Genomic DNA, 19,183 nt, shown 5'->3' with positions numbered 1-19,183 from the left:
AGTGTTAGCCAGGATGGTCTCGATCTCCTGACCTCGTGATCCGCCCGTCTCGGCCTCCCAAAGTGCTGGGATTACAGGCTTGAGCCACCGCGCCCGACCAACATGATCTTATATATGGGAAACTCAAAGACTCCATGAAAAATTCTTAGAACTAAGAGATGAATTTAGTAAAATTGCAGGATATAAAATCAACATTAAAAATTAGTAGCTTTTCTATACACTAACAGTGAACTATCTGAGAAAGAAGTAAAGAAAATCCCATTTAATAGCTACAGAAAATAAAATACTAAGAGATAAATTGATAAATTTACCCAAAGAGATAGAAGTCAATAAAGTATAAATGTGTGTGTCTGTTTCTGGATTATGTATTATATTCCACTGATATATGTGATTATCTTTTAGCCAAGACCAGATTGTTTTGATTACTGCAGCTTCAGAGTTAAGCTTAAACTTAAGTAGATTTTTTTCTCTCTCTCTTTTTTTTTGTTGTTGTTTTTAAATAAGCAGCTTGGCTATTCTAGGTTTGCATTCATATATAAATTTTAGAATTATCTTATCAATTTACACAGAAAAGACTACCACATTTTGATTGAGACTGTTCTTGAGGAGAATTGACATCTTAATAATATTGGGACTTTCCATTATATAGGGCTTATCTAATTCATCTCAGCAATATTTTATAGTTTTCATTATACAGGTCTTACACAACTTTTATTACCTTTTTTTCCTAGGTATTTTTTTGCATTATTGTAAACATTTAAAAAATTTCATTTTCCAATTTTTTGTGCTAGTATCGAAAAATGTAATTGTTTTAAAATATTATTAATATTTTATGTTATTACTTTACTAAGTTCATTTAGTTCTAGGAAGAGAAGAAAAACTGTTAAAGTGCATCTCTGAAAATTCTATGCCTAATATTTTACTTCTTACATAGTGCAAGATTTGATTTGTTAATATTTTGTGAAAAGTTTTGTATCATTTGTAAGTGTTGCCAGTCATTGTTTTTTAATTTGTAATGTGTTTATATAGTTTTGATATATAGTTAATTCCACCTTCATAAAATGAGTTAGAAAGTGTTCTCTCCTTGATTTTCTAAAAGGATTTGGTGTAAAATTAATATTACTTTTTTCTTACATGTTTGCTTACATTTGTCAGTGTAGCCAATTTGATAGAAGGCTTTTTATCAACAAATTCAGTTTTTTAAAGATATAAGGCTTTTCAGTTTTTTTATTCTTAAGTTTCAAAAGCTTTGTCTTCAAAGAATTTGTCCATTTCAACTATTACTGTATTTGATTAGCATAATATTGTTAATAATATTCCCTCATTTTTCCTTACACGAATGTAAATCTGTATGAATGACCCTTCTTTCCTTCCTGATGTTAGAGATTTGTGTTCTTTCTATTTTTTTTCTTGGTCAGTCTAGTTGTTGATTTATAAATGTTGATGATCTTTTTAAAGAAGCAGCTTTTGATTTCCTTAATTCTTTGCATTACTTGTTTCCTATTTTATTGATTTCTGCTCTTAGATTTCTTACTGTCTTTTCTCTCTTTTGTTTCTTGCATCCGTGGGTGAATTTTACACTTTTCTTCCTTTAAAATTAGCACAAGGTATTACTTTTCCTAAAACCAGTGTGTTAGCTGCTTATTTCAAAATTTGGCATGTTGTATTTTCATTACTATCCAGTGAAAAATAATTTCTTTATGAATCTCTTCTTTGAGCAAAGGGTTGCTTAGGAATGTGTCTGATTTCTAAATATTTGATATTTTCTTAAAAATCTCATTGTAATTGATTTCTAATTTAATTCCGTTTCGGTTGGAGGATATCTTTTGTATGACTTTAGTTTTTTTAAAGTTTTTGAGGCTTGTTTTGTGGCAAAGAATGTAGTTAAGCTCAACGAACATACGATGTGCACTTGCAAAGACTGTATTCTGCAGATGCTGGGTTAGTGTTCTAAAAATATGAATTAGGTCAATGTGGATGATAGCTTTATTGGCTGTTTATAACTATGTAATGAATTACCCCCCCAACTTAGCAGCAGATAAGAAATAGGTATTTTGAAAGAAAAATACATCTTAAGTTGATACTGATACTTTTCATTAAAATTGAGGACTGAGGGGATTTTTTTTCTTTTTTTTGTTTTTTGTTTTTTGTTTGTTTGATGGAGTCTCACTCTGTTGCCCAGGCTGGAGTGCAGTGGCGCGATCTCAGCTCACTGCAACCTCTGCCTCCTGGGTTCAAGCAATTCTCTGCCTCAGCCTCCCAAGTAGCCGGGATTACAGGCGCCCGCTACCACACCTGGCTAATTTTTGAATTAAACTTACTTATTTTACATCTATATCTTCTTTCTTCCTCACTATAAAATTGAACAATACCAACATACAGACATACCTATCTCTCCACAACCTCACCCAACAGTGTATATTGTCAAACTTTTGGATTTTGCCAGTTATAGATGAGAAAGGGTATTTCCAAATACTTTTAATTCGGATTCCTCTTCCCATGACTGATGTGGAATATCTTTTCATATGACTAAGAGACATTTTACTTCTTTTCCATAAAATCTCTGTCCATATGTTTAGTCCGGTTTGCTACAGGTTTGGGTTGACCTTTATTTTTAATTCAGCTTCATCCAGCCATGTACCAGGGAGCTGAGCAAGCCACTGTTCTAAGCCCATGAATTCTGACAGTTGTCTCTTCCCTAACTTACTATTCCCATTCAGATCTAGAATTCATAATGTCTGTGTCCAGGTGCCTTTGTAATCATGATTTTATGGACTTGCCATTCAATCTGCTTTTTTAAAAGTTTGTCTCTCAGTGCTCTTGCAATAACATGGCTTAAACTCACTTCAATTTGGGTTAATTTGGGTTGTGTATCTGTCCTAGCGTATTTCTTAGGCTCTAACCCTTGATTTCTACTCATAGCAGTAAGGCTTACTTGCGCTAAGATTCATAATTGGGCAACTGAAGCAGCTTACTAGCCAGGAAGTCTTGGTCAAATTGCTTAATCACTTAATCTACATTTCTTTATCCATAAAATGAGAATAATAATATCTGCTAGTTATAGAGAGATGGAAATAAAGAACATAGGCAAATTACCCAAAATCTATTCCTATTATACTCATTCAATAAATTATCTTGAAAGAACAGTTTGTTAAAGAAAATGGCAGCTGAAAGGGGTACTAGATTCAAACTTTTTCCAGAGAAACACTGAGCATTAAAATTTACTCTAAAATGTGTCTCTTTGCTAGTCAGATACACTCACTGTAGATAAGCTACGAGTGTATCTTTTCCTTGTGAACACATTCTAGGAGCTTTGTGCCTTGCACAGTTAGAGCCTGCCAATATCCAGCCTCAACTACAATTATACATCCAGATTTTCTCATTTCATGGCAATACTAAACTATTTATAACTCTTGTAAATTTGTATTTGGCTTTGTACCTCCTTTAAATGCCGTTATTTTTGTTTGCATTTTCCCTTCTGTCTTCTTGGAGAACTCCTCATGTACTTAGATCCAGCTAAAAAATTACTTATTATAGGAAAGCGTGCCTAATCTCTTACTCCTGTTTTCCTGGAATTTAAACATCTCTTCTTTTAAACTTCTGTACATCACATGCAGCTTCGATCATTGCACTGAAAACTTTGCATTGTAATTGTTTCCCTAGCTGCTGCCTCTCCTGGATCTTAAGCTCTTGGAGAAAAGGGGGTATTGTTTATTATGATATCTCTGTGCCTAGCAGAGTACTTTGCCAATAATTGCTGCTTAAAAGATGTGTACTACCAGTTCTCACTAAGAGCTTGCTTTACAGAAATGTGAACTTAATAGGCCATTATCTATGTCACGGGTCTCCAACTCCGGGGCTGCAGACTGGTACCAGTCCTTGGCCTGTTAGGGACTGGGCTACACAGCAGTGGGTGAGTGGCAGGTGAGTGAGATTTGTAGCCTGAGCTCCACCTCTTGTCAGATCAGTTGGAGGCATTAGATTCTCACGGGAGCATGAACCCTATTGTGAACTGTGCATTCCAGGAATCTAGGTTATGCATTCCTTATGACAATTGAACTAATGCCTGATGATCTGAGGTGAAACAGTTTCATCCGAGAACCATCATGCTCCCTTCTCCCTTGTCCATGGAAAAATTATCTTCCTCAAAATGGGTCCCTGGTGCCAAAAGGTTGGGGACCTTTTCCCATCATAGATTCTATGATGTGATTTCAGCAATGCTTAGGAAAATCCTTCTGTTCCATACCAGCATCCAATCAATAGTCCCCACTAAACTATTTTTACCTCCTCAATGGTGCTTGAAAAGCCTGTAAAGGATAGTAAAATAATTTCTTCCACACTCAGAGATAGACTAAATGCATATAAGCCTGGAAGAAGACTTGAATATAAAGCAAGAGAGGGGGGCTTGTAGTGATGGGCACTCTGGGTTTAAAGCAGGACTATGCCAGAGTCAGGAAAAGCAAGTCAAAAGTTTATACTGGGACAAATTTTGCCAAGACTTTTGCTTGGCTGTCATAATTTAGATATTCATTGGTAACTGCAATACAAAAATAGTCTGAAGAATGTGAAAAAATATGATTTTAACTAGGAGTCAGATCTATTAATGCATGTTCCTCTCCCCCAATGTCTTTTTCAAAATCCATATATTCAGAAGCGGAGGGTGCTGCTCAACCAAACAACTCATTAATGCTGCAAACTAGCAAGGAGAATCATGCTTTAGGTAGTGTCCATCTTTTAATAATAATTCTAGTAGGGGAGTGCTTGATGTCCATATAAGTTTTACATTTTAGGATCTTGAATTGTCTCATGCATTATCTGTATTATCTAAATGATATTATATTTAAGAGTGTTGATGAAATTTTCATTCTGAAATTATTTCTATGCTTATTTAGTACCTATTTTAAGAATGGGATCACTAAACAAAACCATGGCCTATTCAAAATTTTGTTATTCAACTTTTGAAACCTAGATTATTATCCCAGAGCACTTTTAATAAGCAGGTCTTAATAGGTGTTAATGATTTATTTTCTATATCCTCTCTCAACCCTATTGTCTCTAAAATTTTTGTTTGCCATTATAATTAACATTGAAACAGAAAAGAAAAGTTAACAGACTTTATTTTTTTAGAGAAGTTTTAGGATCATAGCACAATTGAGTACAGAGATTGAGTACAGAGAAAGTACAGAGATTTCCCATATAACTGCCCCGACACATGCAAAGCCTCCCCCATTATTAACATACCCGACTAGAGTGGTACATTTGTTTCAATTCATGAACCTACATTGAAACATCATCATTATCCCCTTATAAAAGTCCAAAGTTTGCATTAGGGGTCACTCTTGGTGTTGAATATGAATGTTTTCAGGCAAATGCATAATGGCATGTCTCCACCATGATAATATTTTACAGAGTAATTTTATTGACCTAAAAATCCTCTCTATTCTACCTATTCATCCTTCCCTGCCTGCTAACTTCAGGCAATCCTGATATACTGTCTCCATAATTTTGTCTTTTCCGGGGTGTCATGTAATTGGAATGTTATAGTATGTAGCATTTTCAGACTGGCTTTTTTCACTTAATAATATGCATTTAAGTGTCCCTCATGACTTTCCATATCTTAACGGCTCTTTTTTTTTAAAGTACTGAATAATATTCCATTGTTTGACTATACCACAGTTTGTTTATTTGCCTGGTAAAAGACATCTTGGCTGCTTCCAAGTTTTGGCAATTATGAAAAAAGCTGCAATTAGCACCCATGCACAGGTTTTTGCATGGATATAAGTTTTCAACTCTTAGGATAAATACAAAAGGCATGATTGTTGGATTGCATGGTAGGATATTGCTTAGTTTTGTAAGAAACTGCCAAACTGTCTTTCAAAGTAGATGTATCACTTTGCATTCCTGCTACCAATTAATGAAAGCTCCTGTTGCTCCACTCCTTGCCTTTGGTGTGTAGTGGTTCTTACTGTTGTTTTAATTTGCCTTTCTTTGATGACATATGATGTAGAACATCTTTTTGTATGCTTATTTTCCATAAATATATACATTTCCATATATATCTTCTTTGGTAAAGTGTCTGTTAAGATTTTTGACCTGTTTTTTAATCTGGTTGTTTGCTTGCACATTGCCGAGTTTTAAGAGTTATGTGTTTTGGATAACAGTCTTTTATCGGCTATGTCTTTTACAAATAGAGTTGGCCCTCTGTATCCATGGGTTTCAAATCTGTGGATCCAACCAATCATGGATTGGAAATACTTGGAAAAAAATCCACAAAGTTCCAAAAAACAAAACTTGGATTTGCCTTACTACATTGAATCCACAGGATGTAGTGATATACAGGCATTGTATTAGGTATTATAAGTAATCTAGCGATGATTTAAAAAATACAGGTTATAATTCTTTTCTTTGCTTCTTGGTAGGTAAGGTGTTCTTCCCCTCTGCCTTATTTCTGAAGTATTTCTTTACATTTGATTTTCTGTAATTTGAAAATAATACATCTAGGTGTAGGTTATTTTTGGCATTTATTCTGCTTGGCGTTCTCTGAGTTTCTTGGATCTATGGTTTAGTGTCTGACATTAATTTGGAGAAAATTCTCAGTCATTATTATTTAAAGTATTTCTTATTTTTTTCATTTTTTTAAGCTACAATATAGCAACTTTTCAAAAACAAAATTTGAAATAGGTTAAAACTATTGTGATTGTAAAAAATTCTACAGAGCTCAAGGGAAGGAATGCGTGTTGGTCTCAGAAATTATGGAAGTAGAAAGTTGAACTAGATGAGGACTCTCATCTCTGTTCCTCTCCTGCTTCTGCTTTATTTACTTATTTATATTAATTTTAATTGACACATAATAATTGCACATATTTATGGGGTACATAGTAATATTTTGATACATACAATTTGTAGTAATGAAATCATGGTAACTGGCATATTCTTCACTTCAAACATTATTTCTTTGTGTTGGGACCATTCAATATCCTCTTCTAGCTCTTTGAAAACACATGATATGTTATTGTGAACTGAAGTCATCCTACAATACTATAAAACAATAGAACTTGTTCATCCTACATAGCTATAATTTTGTACCCTTTAATAAATTTCCTGTATTCCCCCCTTTCCCCTACCCTTTGTAGTCTATAGAAGTCTGTGTTCTGCCTTTTACTTCTATGAGATCAACTTTTTTTAAACTTCTGCATAGAATGAGAACATGTGATGTTTGGCTTTTTGTTCTTGGCTTATTCCACTCAACATAATATCCTCCAATTCCATCCATGTTGCTGTGAATGACAAGATTTCATTTTTTATGGCTGAATCGTATTCCATATTTTCTTGCTTTTTCATGTTTGATGTGTTTCTATGTTGATACCTACATATCTAGTGCAACTGTCGCCTCTTCTAATTTTATGGTGTAGGCTTCTTAAGAAAAAGCTTATTCACGCATTCTAATGATGTTCGCAAGCATCCCCATGACCTAGGTGGTGAGAGTTTGTGGCAGCAGTGGCATAGCTTTGCTGGGAGTTGGTTTGCCAGCCTGCTTTTCAGGTCATGGGTGCTTGTGTGCACATGGTGGGTTACTCAACTTGGCATCTGGCTTGCTGGGTTTGGGACTATGGGGCTCTTATTCTGGCCAAGGGCACAAGCACACGGTTGCTTGGCTATCCTCAGGGCATGTCTGCCAGGAGTGGACCCACTGGGCTGTTTCTTAGGTTCTGGAGTGGGTGGGCAGCCACTCAGCCAGTCTGAGGGGAATGTCTGCTGGGAGTGGGCCCACCGGGTTATTACTCAGGCTCTGGGCACAGGTCCCCAGCTGCTCCGCTGGTCTATATAGGTATGTCCACCAGGGGCGTGCCTGCTGAGTTGTTTCTCAGATCCTGGGTGTGAATGCACAATCTGTCAATCTAGGGTTGTGTTCAGGGTAAGGGCCCCTCATCTGTTTTTCAGGCCCAGGACATGAGCATGCAGACACTCAGCTGGCCTGGCTGAGTTTCCACTAGTGGTGGATCCACTGGGTTGTTTCTTAGGCTCTGGTTACAGGCACGGGGCCCCTTGGTAGGCCTGGGGTTATGTTTGCCAACAGCGAGCTCGTGGGGCTCTTTCTCAGGACCTGGGTGTGATCTTGTGACTGCTGGGCTGGCCTGGGGGGGATGTCCCCTGGGAGTGGATCTGCCCTGCTGTTTCTCAGGCCCTGATTGTGGGTATGGAACTGATGTGTAGGTCTGGGGGTGTGTCCTCTGGGAGTGACACCCTTGACAGTTTCCCAGATCCCAAGTGTGGGTGTGGGGCTACTGATTAGTCCCGGAGGTGTGCCTGCCATGTGGAGGGCTCGCAGGGCTATTTCTCAGGCCTTGAGTGAGGGCATGGGGCTGCTGGGGAGGCCGGGGGACATGTCTGTGGGCATGTTTGTTGGGGAGGAGGCACAGGACTGTTTCTCAGACCCTGGGTGAGGATGCATGTACACTCAGCTGGCCTAGGGTTATGTCAGCTGCTGGGTCCTCTCAGAGGGCATGCAGTGGTTTGGTCAGCTCAATGGCAGGTTTGTCCTGGGTGGGACTGCCAGACTGTTTCTCTGGCTGGAAGTGTGGGGAGAGGGGATTGGTTTCCCTACTGTGCAGGACCAGAGTCACAGCCAATCCTGAGCCCAGGCTCCATGCAGCAAAGGTATAGCCAGCTGGTGGGCTGGAGAGGTACAGTGGCTACTTGTCCCCAGGACAGGGTGTACTGCAAAAGTGGCTCTAGTCCATGACGGCCCCTTGCTGCTGCAGCTTGGCTCACAGAGGGTGGGTGGGAGGTAGCAGGTGCATACATTGTGCCCCTTATCTGGAGGAATGCAGCCATGTGAATTCCTGGTAGCACTCCAAACTAGGCTCAGGGCTTGTGATGACTGTGAAATTCTCTTGAAGTAACTCTTTTCGGTAGCTATAGGGGCTGGTGGGGTTCTTCTGCTTATGTTTTCCCTGCAAGAGGAAGTCCCTCCTGAGCCTGGAGCAATCCAGGAAGAGGATGTGGGAAGATGGGGTGCCAGAGGCAGGGTGCTTTTATGCTTCCTTCTTGAGCTTCTGATGACCACAGGCACCTCTCCACTCCTTTTCTGCACTCCTGCACTCTCCCTTTGATACTCCAGTAGAATCTTAGCTGTCTATTTATTGCTTTCTTTTCGTGGAGTTGTGCACCAGGGCCTCTAGTCAGTCATCTTGCTGACATTTGCTTCTGCTATATTTTTCCCTTTGTACTCTAACAAGTAGAAAAAAATGAGAAAGGAACAGAGATGGATGGACCCTTCTCAGTTTTGCTTCTAAAATTCTTGAGAAAGGGCATTGCTGTATTCACCTGGGTGAGGTGCCCAACATTGGACCAAATAACTTTGATTGGGAACTGGTAGCTGAAGAAAGGGATATAATTCGACCAGCTCATGTGAGATGCTCACATGGACTAATCTCCCTGACTGAGGAAGAAGGATGCAGTAGAGGCAGGTTTACCTTTTTCAAAATAGTTCAAAACAAGGTATATCATGAAAGAGAAGTTATTGATTAACCACTTATAATTTTCAAGATATTAACACATTTTGTCCCCTAATGATGGCATGACTTCTAATTTCTGTTTTACAATGATTTTTGTGTAATTTTAATTATGGTGAACTGATTGCCTATCATGTTGAATAAGACTGTGGGGAGATACTGGCTTTCACTCTGAGTACATAAAATTGATTTCATTTATTCTTCTCTAAATATTTTCTAGCTTCAAGCAGTTTATGTATGGATGAAAAAGAGATTACACAGAACTACTCAAAAGTCCTCGCAGAAGGTAATATGCTTCCTTACTAGTGGCCAGCACTGAGGGATGGAAAGTTGAACTTTCTTAGAAATATTAGCTAATGACCTGACTGGAAGCCAGCCTTATGACTACTTGAAGAACTTGGTGATCTGAGAACTGTGGTATGAGGCATCCTGAATGACCCAACCTCTAGTTGTTCTCCAAACAAGCCATGTTCTTGCTTGTCTCTGAACCTTTGCTAAGGTGGAGTGGCGGAAGGAGCATGGATTTAACTACCTTTCAGATCTATGTTAAAGTATTACTGCTTTCTTCATCTAGTTATGTACTTATTAATTGGCTGTAAAATGCAAGGGCTAGAGTACAAACCACATAAGAGACAGGTGACACCAAAACAGGATAGGAGAGATATCAAATGCAGGTTTTAGCAAAAACATCCTTCATCCACATAAAGGTTTGGCTCTCTATAGCTGATTTTGCTTATGCTATAGTGATGAAATCACTGACACTCACCTTTGTTACAGGTGAGTAGTGACAAATACTTTGGTGGACTAATCACCTCTCAGCAAACCCTTACAAAGTCACTGACACATTGTGTGAATTTTTGGGATGCATGAGGTTCTTTGTTGGAAGATGCTTGTAGGATGCAGGGCTTAATTTTTCCTTTAAATGATGGACGACAGGGATCAACTTACGCCTTTATTGTTGATAATTGGATTGAATATACAGAAATAAAATCTGTGAGCTAAGTTCACATCTGAACTATCTGAAAGTATATGTGTGACTAAATAGGAAGGAATGAAAACTCATCCAAAGGCTACATTTGATAATGTCACAAATTTGCAATAAAATATTTTTATAAAAAATGTCTAAAGGGAAATAAATCTTGTTTTTTAAAATTATATATCACACTACATTTTCACAAGAAATAAATATTTCTAAGCATCTCTTATCATTTTCATTTTATGGGATGGTTCAACTGGTGGAATAATTTTTTTTTTTTTGGGAGTGTTTAAATTTGGGAAAAAATTTTTTTTTTTTTTAAAAATTCGGGGGTTTTCCCTCATTTTTGTTTTTTTTTTTTTTTTTTTTTGAGACGGAGTCTCGCTCTGTCGCCCAGGCTGGAGTGCGGTGGCCGGATCTCAGCTCACTGCAAGCTCCGCCTCCTGGGTACCCCGTTCTCCTGCCTCAGCCTCCCGAGTAGCTGGGACTACAGGCGCACGCCACCACGCCTGGCTAGTTTTTTTTTTTTTGTATTTTTTAGTAGAGATGGGGTTTCACTGTGTTAGCCAGGATGGTCTCGATCTCCTGACCTCGTGATCCGCCCGTCTCGGCCTCCCAAAGTGCTGGGATTACAGGCTTGAGCCACCACGCCCGGCCTGTGATTTTTTAAAAAGAAAAATGAACTTAAAACAATTTCTAACTAGTTCAACCCAAATGCTATATTAGTTACTTTAAAAGAAAGCACTATATATTAATACATACTACATTTATGTTTGTCTGAAACAAAAACCTTAGACTTTTTTGTTCTCACCAAGGCTGAGGAGGAGACAGCCACATCACTAATTACAATTCTCTTTGTTTCTAGATATTAAAACTTCTGAATTAATATCAAAAATACTTTATTATATATAATATTTCTAATGATACATAATACAGGAGAAAATTGGTTAATCTCTAGATTGGGCTCAATATATTATTTATATTTTGAGAATTTTAATTTTTTATGAAGATCTAGTATTTTTGGAATAAGATCACCAGCAAAATTACGTTCTAGTGTAACTTCATATGTTGTGGATAAATGTAACACATGAAGTTCTTTATCAAGCTTTTCTTTTATCCTTCTCTTTTCATGTATGCGTCCAGTTAACACTTCATGGCCTGTACTGATGGATACAAATGCTGTACTTTGTTGCCCTCCTATTGCGTTCAGAAATTTGATCGTAATAACATGGGAAATAATCCTGAGAAGCCAGCCTTCCTGCACAAAAGCCTACAGGAAAGAAACAAATGAGACCAAGGAAGCCAACTGTACTGATGAGAGAATAACCTGGGTCTCCACACCTGATCAGAATTCGGACCTTCAGATTCACCCAGTGGCCATCACTCATGACGGGTATTACAGATGCATAATGGTAACTCCTGATGGGAATTTCCATCGTGGATATCACCTCCAAGTGCTAGGTAAGGAGCATCATGTATTGTGGTATTTCACATCACTAGATCTGTGACTGAAACAAACATCTCTTTGAATTCCATACACTTTATGTGAAAACTGAAGCATTTTTTCCCCCTTTCCTCTCTGCAGTTACACCTGAAGTGACTCTGTTTGAAAGCAGGAATAGAACTGCAGTATGCAAGGCAGTTGCAGGGAAGCCAGCTGCTCAGATCTCCTGGATCCCAGAGGGGGATTGTGCCACTAAGCAAGAATACTGGGGCAATGGCACAGTGACTGTTAAGAGTATGTGCCACTGGGAGGGCCACAATGTGTCTACTGTGACCTGCCATGTCTCCCATTTGACTGGCAACAAGAGTCTGTACATAGAGCTACTTCGTGGTCAGTAATTCTTTTAGTTTCATTTTTTATTTTTCTCCATTCTTTCAAAGGAGTTAAGAAAAAAAGGTGTGCAAATACATTTTGTTTGAGGATGCTCTCTCCGCTGTTCATTTTGATCTCTTCCCTAACCAAAATAAAGAGATGTGTTCAGGAGAATAGTACAGACATTTGTTGTAAAAAGTCCTTTTTCAGAATGCAACTTAATTCTGTTAGTAATGTTCACTTCTATGCTAATAGTTAATTGGCATGAGTAGTATACTTTTAAAAATAATACTTATGGCTTATTGAAAGATAAAGTATACTTTGAAGCATGTAGTTATGGTTTTATTCAAAGGATACATTCACTCATAAGTTGCTTTTATGAATTTTTAGTTTGGTGTAATTTTATTTTCTGGACTTTTCATCACTGATTTTCTTAAATATCTTATAACAACATCTGTGGTTCATTTAATCACTGTTTAGTTTATTTACTCTCTGCTATCATCCTATTCTTATTTCTTGTTATTTAAGAACTATTAAATATCAACAAACATATTTAAAATGCAATTGTTCTGTAAGGCTTCATGAAAAACATTAGCCCTACCCCTGTCTTTCCAACCCAATTGCCATCTCCATTAAACTCCCCTCAGGTAAGTACTTTCAAATTTTACAGTGTTTCTTCTAGTAATTAGTTTCATTTTTTACAACATGCTCATACTGCTGTTTCCTACTGTATCAAATTTAGACATTATGTAATCTCAACTTCTTATGGTAGATGAGGATTTCACATTACCTTCTTCCTTTCCTTCAAACTTCAATTGAGGTAATACAGTTTTTCATTAAATAGCCTATGTTCCTATTAATTTGAATATTTAAGTACTGTTAAGTGCTTAAATATCAAGAAATACACTCATGCTTTCACTTTCAAATGACTTTTTTTCTTGGACTTCATAAGTGCTTTACCTTTTTTGTTTCCTTAAGAATGTATGTACCTATTGTGAACTATCACTAAGCCTATTGACAAAACTAGAGAACCCCTTAGTAATATATTTTCCACATGGTCAGATTTATTAGGTAATCTGTTCTATTTTTTTCTCAGAGTCATTCCTTCTTGAGTTTTTGTATGTGCTTGGTCTGATCTCTCCTGATTGGCCTCTAGATCTGCTGTACAGCTATTGTCCTGGACACTCTCATCGCCTCAATCCTCTACTTAGCCTATGTCTATTTAATCTGAGTTTCTTCCGTCTTCTATATATTTGTTTGTTTTTAACTCTTTCTTTCATACGTGAGACTTTTCTTAACTCTTTGGTAATCCTCGGGTATGGATTCATTTTGAAGTGAGTACTAATGAGCTACCTGGAAGCTCTACTAGTTAATGGTTGGATTTGTCAACAAGTTAGCTTCAGCACAGTGAAAAAGAGCTAAGTGATTTTTAATAACTAGAGATTTGTTATGTATCTGAAGGCCTTTTCTCTGGGGCTGTTCAGGCTCTGCAGAAATTAACTCAGCAGTTTCTGGCCTTGGAGAGATAAGCCTGACTACCAGTGTTTGGGAAGGGAGGGAGCAGTGTGTGTATGTGTGTGAGTGTGCATGTGAGTGTGCCACTGTTGAGAATCAGACTTTCCTTTATATCTCTCTTTAGTCTGGTATTTCATTCTCACCCTCCCTGATGTCTGGATCCTGACTTTGGAGTCTCTCCAGGTCATCTTCTCTAGGCCAATCTGCTAGTCTCCCCTTTTCCTGCCGGCTGGGAAATGTGTGCTACATAAGATGCGGCGGGAGACAACAGAACCTGCCTGTTCTCAAGACAAACTTTCAAAGAAGCTCTCAACTTTTAGCCCCACACTTCACCCCTCCACATACTTGTTTTTCTATATTTGATGCTTCCTACTCTAGAGTTTTCCTGGAGTTTTGTGTGTACTAAGGTTTGTATTTATTCTATGTTGTAAATCATTAGCCAGTTTTCTATTCATTTCTCACTTAAAAACAGTTTGAAATCTTCCATCTGTTCTTGTCTTCATCCCCCTTCTCTTTGTCTTTGCAGATCTACACTTAAAACATTCTTTTTACTAACATTTTAGTAAGTTTTAATGAGAGAGAAGAGAAAATCTCATGTGTTGAAATCACCATTTTTTATATCTAACATTTAAGTCATGTGTGGGGATTTTTGAGTTTAGCAGTATTTACTGAAAAGAGCAGTTGTGCCTTGGTTATGTATGAAATATCACTGTTTCATATTACAATATGATGTCAGACTTATAGTGTCTCAGAATTGAAGGGAACTTCTTATTCAAATTCCTATGTAGTGCAGGGATCTCCTTGATGTCTTCCTTGCACGGTGGGTCTTTAGCCTCTGCTAGTACACATTCAATGAGAGACAGCTTAGTAGTGTGAAAGCCAGGGTTTTAAAAAATGTTGTTCTAAACAGTGAAACCAAACATTTTACTTTCATATAACATATGGAGAAATTCAGTATTTAAAAACATCAACTGTGGAAGGAAAGTGGAAGGACCAGATGCCAGCCTGCTCAGTCTCCACTTCATCTCCTTCTGCTGCCCCTGAGCTATATTCATGCAACACCAGGAGTGTAGTTTGCAAATCATTGCCTCTCAGGCTGGCAATTCCTTTGTTGACTTGCACACTTGTCAGATAGAGTTTTGTATTGCTGTCAGCAGCTAATAAATAAAGTTCCTGCTATGTATTCATTTTAGTTTCAATGCCCTGGGAGAAAGATGACTTCAGAATTAGGGTTACTTTTCCAAGTATCTACCTTACAATTGCCCGTTTAGTTGGCGGGGAGAAACACTCTACTATTACAGAGTGGTAGGAATTCACCACTAATCAATCTTTAAAGCAACAAAATCCTGATATAAGGTGATGTCTTGCTGAAAACTCTGGAGTTTGTATTGAAAAAGCAGTTTTATTTTAATAATTCTCAAACTATTAATGGGTCAGAAGTGTTGAAAATGAAACTACAGATATGAATTTCATCATGAAACCATCTATATGGATAGATAGATATGGATATAAATATAGATAACTTTACTTTTAGTAGAGATTAAGTTTTAGAGCAGTTTTAGGTTCACAGCAAAATTGAGTGGAAGTACAGAAATTTCCCATAAATCCCCTGCTTTTGCCCATGCCCAACCTCTCCCACCTACATCTGCACCAGACTGTTACATTTATTAGAATTGTTGAACCTCCACTGATACAACATTACCACCCAGTAAAGTCCATACCTTACATTAGAGTTCATTCTTGGTGTTGTGCATTCCATGGGTTTGGACAAATGTGTAATGACATGTATCCACCAGTATAGTATTATACAGAACAGCTTTATTGTCCTACACAATCCTCCTTGCTCTTCCTATTCCTCCCTCCTTTCTCACCACCAGATAATCAATAATTTATTGACTATTCCCTAGTTTTGTCTTTTCCGTAATGTCTTACAATTGGAATCATATAATATGTAACCTTTCCAGATTGGCATGTTTCACTTAGTAGTATACATTTGAAATTCCTCCATGTCTTTTTATGGTTTGGTAGCTCATTTCTTTTTAACACTGAATAATCAGATAGTACATTATTTGGATTATACCACATTTGAGCCATATATTTTTCTGTCTATAGTTCCAGGTGCCAAAAAATCAGCAAAATTATATATGCCATATGTCATCCTTACTATTATTATTTTGACCATCGTGGGATTCATTTGGTTATTGAAAATCAGTGGCTGCAGGTATTGACTGATGAATTTTTTTTCTTCTTCAGCTTTATTAGGCTAGAAAAGAGTCAGAAATATGGAATTGATTGTATTGGGTATATTAGGATGTTAACATCAAATGTCCCATAATCAAATCTTGAAGGTGTTAGACTTGGACTACTTTGAATGATGAGAGAGACTGCTAGGTTGCTTTGGCACAGAAGCATGGAAAATTAGGCCATTTAGGGCAGGATCTTGGGAGAGAAAGTGCATGTTAATTTTTACATTTGGGTAAATAATTACAATTCCTTTATGCACCAAAGAGGAGTTGTTACATGCATTCAATTGCATCAAGCTTCTATTGCATAATTTCAGTTTTTCAAAATCCAGAATATTCTTATTTGGGGATATTAACCACGAGCAGTATTCACTTATTTCTAGTAGTTTCTTTCTGATTTATTATGGCTTCTATCAAAATTAACCACAATTGTCAATAGTATACTGTCTTATTTTCCCATTTTCAATCTAAACAATGATGTTTCCTCCATTCACTTCAATTTATTTTATTTTTGTAGAAAATATAATTTGAATAAAACAGAATCTACTTCAGTTGTTGAGGAGGTAAGATAAAAAAGAGTAATTGCAAACTTAAGCCAATAGTCTGAAAATCTAGCAACATAATCTGTAGTTTGTATCAATATTAGTGTTTCAGTTGAAAAACTAAAACAATTCTGATTTACAATGCTTATATGTGTGATTACTTTGTTAATTATCTATCAAATACTATTTATACATCACTCTAGATCCACATTTTCACTTCATGAACTATGTCCTAATACACATGATGTTTGTCTCCTTTGGACTGTAATCTTTAGAGAAAATGAATTGGTGTTTCTTGTCACCAATTTGAAAGCATCTCTAATTCCTGACTTTTCCTTTTCAATACTATCATTATGTTTCTCTTATACAAATTTAAAACATATCCTGCTCCTTAATCTCTTATTCTAAGTAGCTTACTAAGTCTCCAAAGCTCTCCTTTGGAGTACTTCTCATATCACTTCATTCATCTCCATTCTTACTTTCACAGAGCCATTATCTCCACACAGAGACTTACGTAGTTAACAAATACTTTTTGATAAAATGATAGAACAAAGCCTGCTCTTATGTTTATATAGGCCCAGAAACACAATTATAAGCACTCTTGAGCACCTGTTAGAAATACTAAAGCTATGGGAAACTGTTACAAAAATATAGATAGTTTCTGTAATGATTTTTTGAATTGATTTTAACTTGAGTTATTTCTTAGGATGAAATGCAGCCCTATGCCAGCTACACAGAGAAAAACAATCCTCTCTATGATACTACAAACAAGGTGAAAGCGTCTCAGGCATTACAAAGTGAAGTTGGCACAGACCTCCATACTTTGTAAGTTGTTGGACTCTAGTACCAAGAAACAACAACAAACGAGATACATTATAATGACTGTCTGATTTTCTTACAGTTCTAGAATGAAGACTTACATTGAAATTAGGTTTTCCAAGGTTCTTAGAAGACATTTTAATGGATTCTCATTCATACCCTTGTATAATTGGAATTTTTTATTCTTGGCTGCTATGAGCTAGTTCTCTGAAGAACTGATGTTATTACAAAGAAAATACATGCTCATGACCAAATATTCAAATTGTGCAGGACAGTAAATAATGAAAACCAAATTTCCTCAAGAAATAACTGAAGAAGGAGCAATCGTGAATAGTTTCTTGTGTATGCTTTCAAAATATTTTAATGTACATATGACATGTCTATATGCCTATGGTATATGTGTATATTTATATGTCTGTTTACATATACATACACCTATCTTTGTCAAGGCACCAGTGGGAACAATATACTGCATTACTGTTCTATGCATATGAAAACCTAATAATATAAGTCTTAGAGATCATTTTATATCATGACAAGTAGAGCTACCTCATTCTTTTTCATGGCTATATAAAATTCCATTGTATAGTTATATCATTATTTAATTAAACACAACCGTAATGATAGACATTTAGATTCTTGTAAGTTTTGTTTATTTCTTTTAAGTTTTGTTTGTGGTATAAACAATACCACATAGAATGTTTCTTGTGCATGTATCTCTTTGTTTTTGTTTGAATATATCTGTAGGATAACTTTCTTGAGTGGAATTGTCAGGTCAAAGGGTTTGTGCATTTTACTATTGATATATATGTCAAATTATGTCGATTATATATGTCAAATTCCCTCCAACATTGTTTAAATGTGCCTTTCCCTAAATTTCTATTTTAATATCTGTAAGATTCGTGTTTCTACAGTTGCCACTTTCTCTTTTAATCAACCAGATTAAATATGATGTGAGATTATAATAAGAATTATACTACTTAATAAAAATGGATTTATATTTTTGGTCTTGTTTGTAAGAGAGTGAATGCACCTGTGAGAACATTAGCTTCTTCTGAACTCATTATATCTCTACAGAGGTGTTGATACTTGATGCCTAACAGTTTTGCAGATGTGCCACATTGGAACTGTGTATTTTTATGGTGTACATTTTATTGTGATATATTTATTGAATAATTAATGTCTATTGACCATATAAGCAGCAAAATATGCACCATAGAGGACATGGGGTATTTATTTATAAAATATGAGCTACATGATAAGCAAGTGGCCATGGGATGGCATGACCCTCCCCTCCATATTTCTGTGGAGGAAAATATTGGCAATGTTCATATGAATCATTTTTAATACAGTGAAATTATTTTTAATTAAAAAATAAGTCTATTTGCTCCATAGCAGAAAAAACATTAAAAGTTTTTTCGTTATGATAGAAATTAAAACAAAATATATTCATTCTTCAATCATGCCATCTGAGACTTTTAAGACAACTGTTTTGTCTTAAAAGTATATTTTTCTCCCTCTAGACATATCAGTTACTGTGGACTTTATCCTTAAAGGGACTTTTAGTCTATTTTCAATGTAAAGCTAATCTAATGACACTTGGCGCATGATATTTTTATCAAACCATTTTGACTTGGCCAAAAAGCATTGTCCATTAGGTTTCTGCATATAAATATTACCAAGAAATTTTCACAATAGACATCATTACACTGTCCTTGAACTTTATTAATTCTTCATCCAACCCTGGTTGAGCTGAG

The 19,183-nt window shown here is 36.5% G+C and overlaps 1 protein-coding gene across 1 annotated transcript in view; it reads left to right on the top strand.

The window, feature by feature from the left end:
- The window catches only part of CD200R1 (CD200 receptor 1), a 40,988-nt gene extending 22,568 nt beyond the window's left edge, over nt 1-18,420 (top strand). Inside the window, exons 2-7 of the mRNA XM_017858607.1 lie at nt 9,736-9,801; nt 11,635-11,952; nt 12,077-12,325; nt 15,935-16,043; nt 16,583-16,628; nt 17,314-18,420. Of these exons, the coding sequence (XP_017714096.1) occupies nt 9,736-9,801; nt 11,635-11,952; nt 12,077-12,325; nt 15,935-16,043; nt 16,583-16,628; nt 17,314-17,436 (911 nt within the window). The 3' untranslated portion in view covers nt 17,437-18,420. The remainder of the gene's footprint in view (nt 1-9,735; nt 9,802-11,634; nt 11,953-12,076; nt 12,326-15,934; nt 16,044-16,582; nt 16,629-17,313) is intronic.
- The last annotated feature ends 763 nt before the right edge of the window (nt 18,421-19,183 follow it).

This window comes from Rhinopithecus bieti, unplaced genomic scaffold, assembly GCF_001698545.2.
Source record: "Rhinopithecus bieti isolate Rb0 unplaced genomic scaffold, ASM169854v2 scaffold_45617, whole genome shotgun sequence".
NCBI classification, from domain to species: domain Eukaryota; kingdom Metazoa; phylum Chordata; class Mammalia; order Primates; family Cercopithecidae; genus Rhinopithecus; species Rhinopithecus bieti.
Note: the sequence above shows the minus strand (reverse complement) of the source record. Positions and strands in the feature narration are given on the sequence as shown.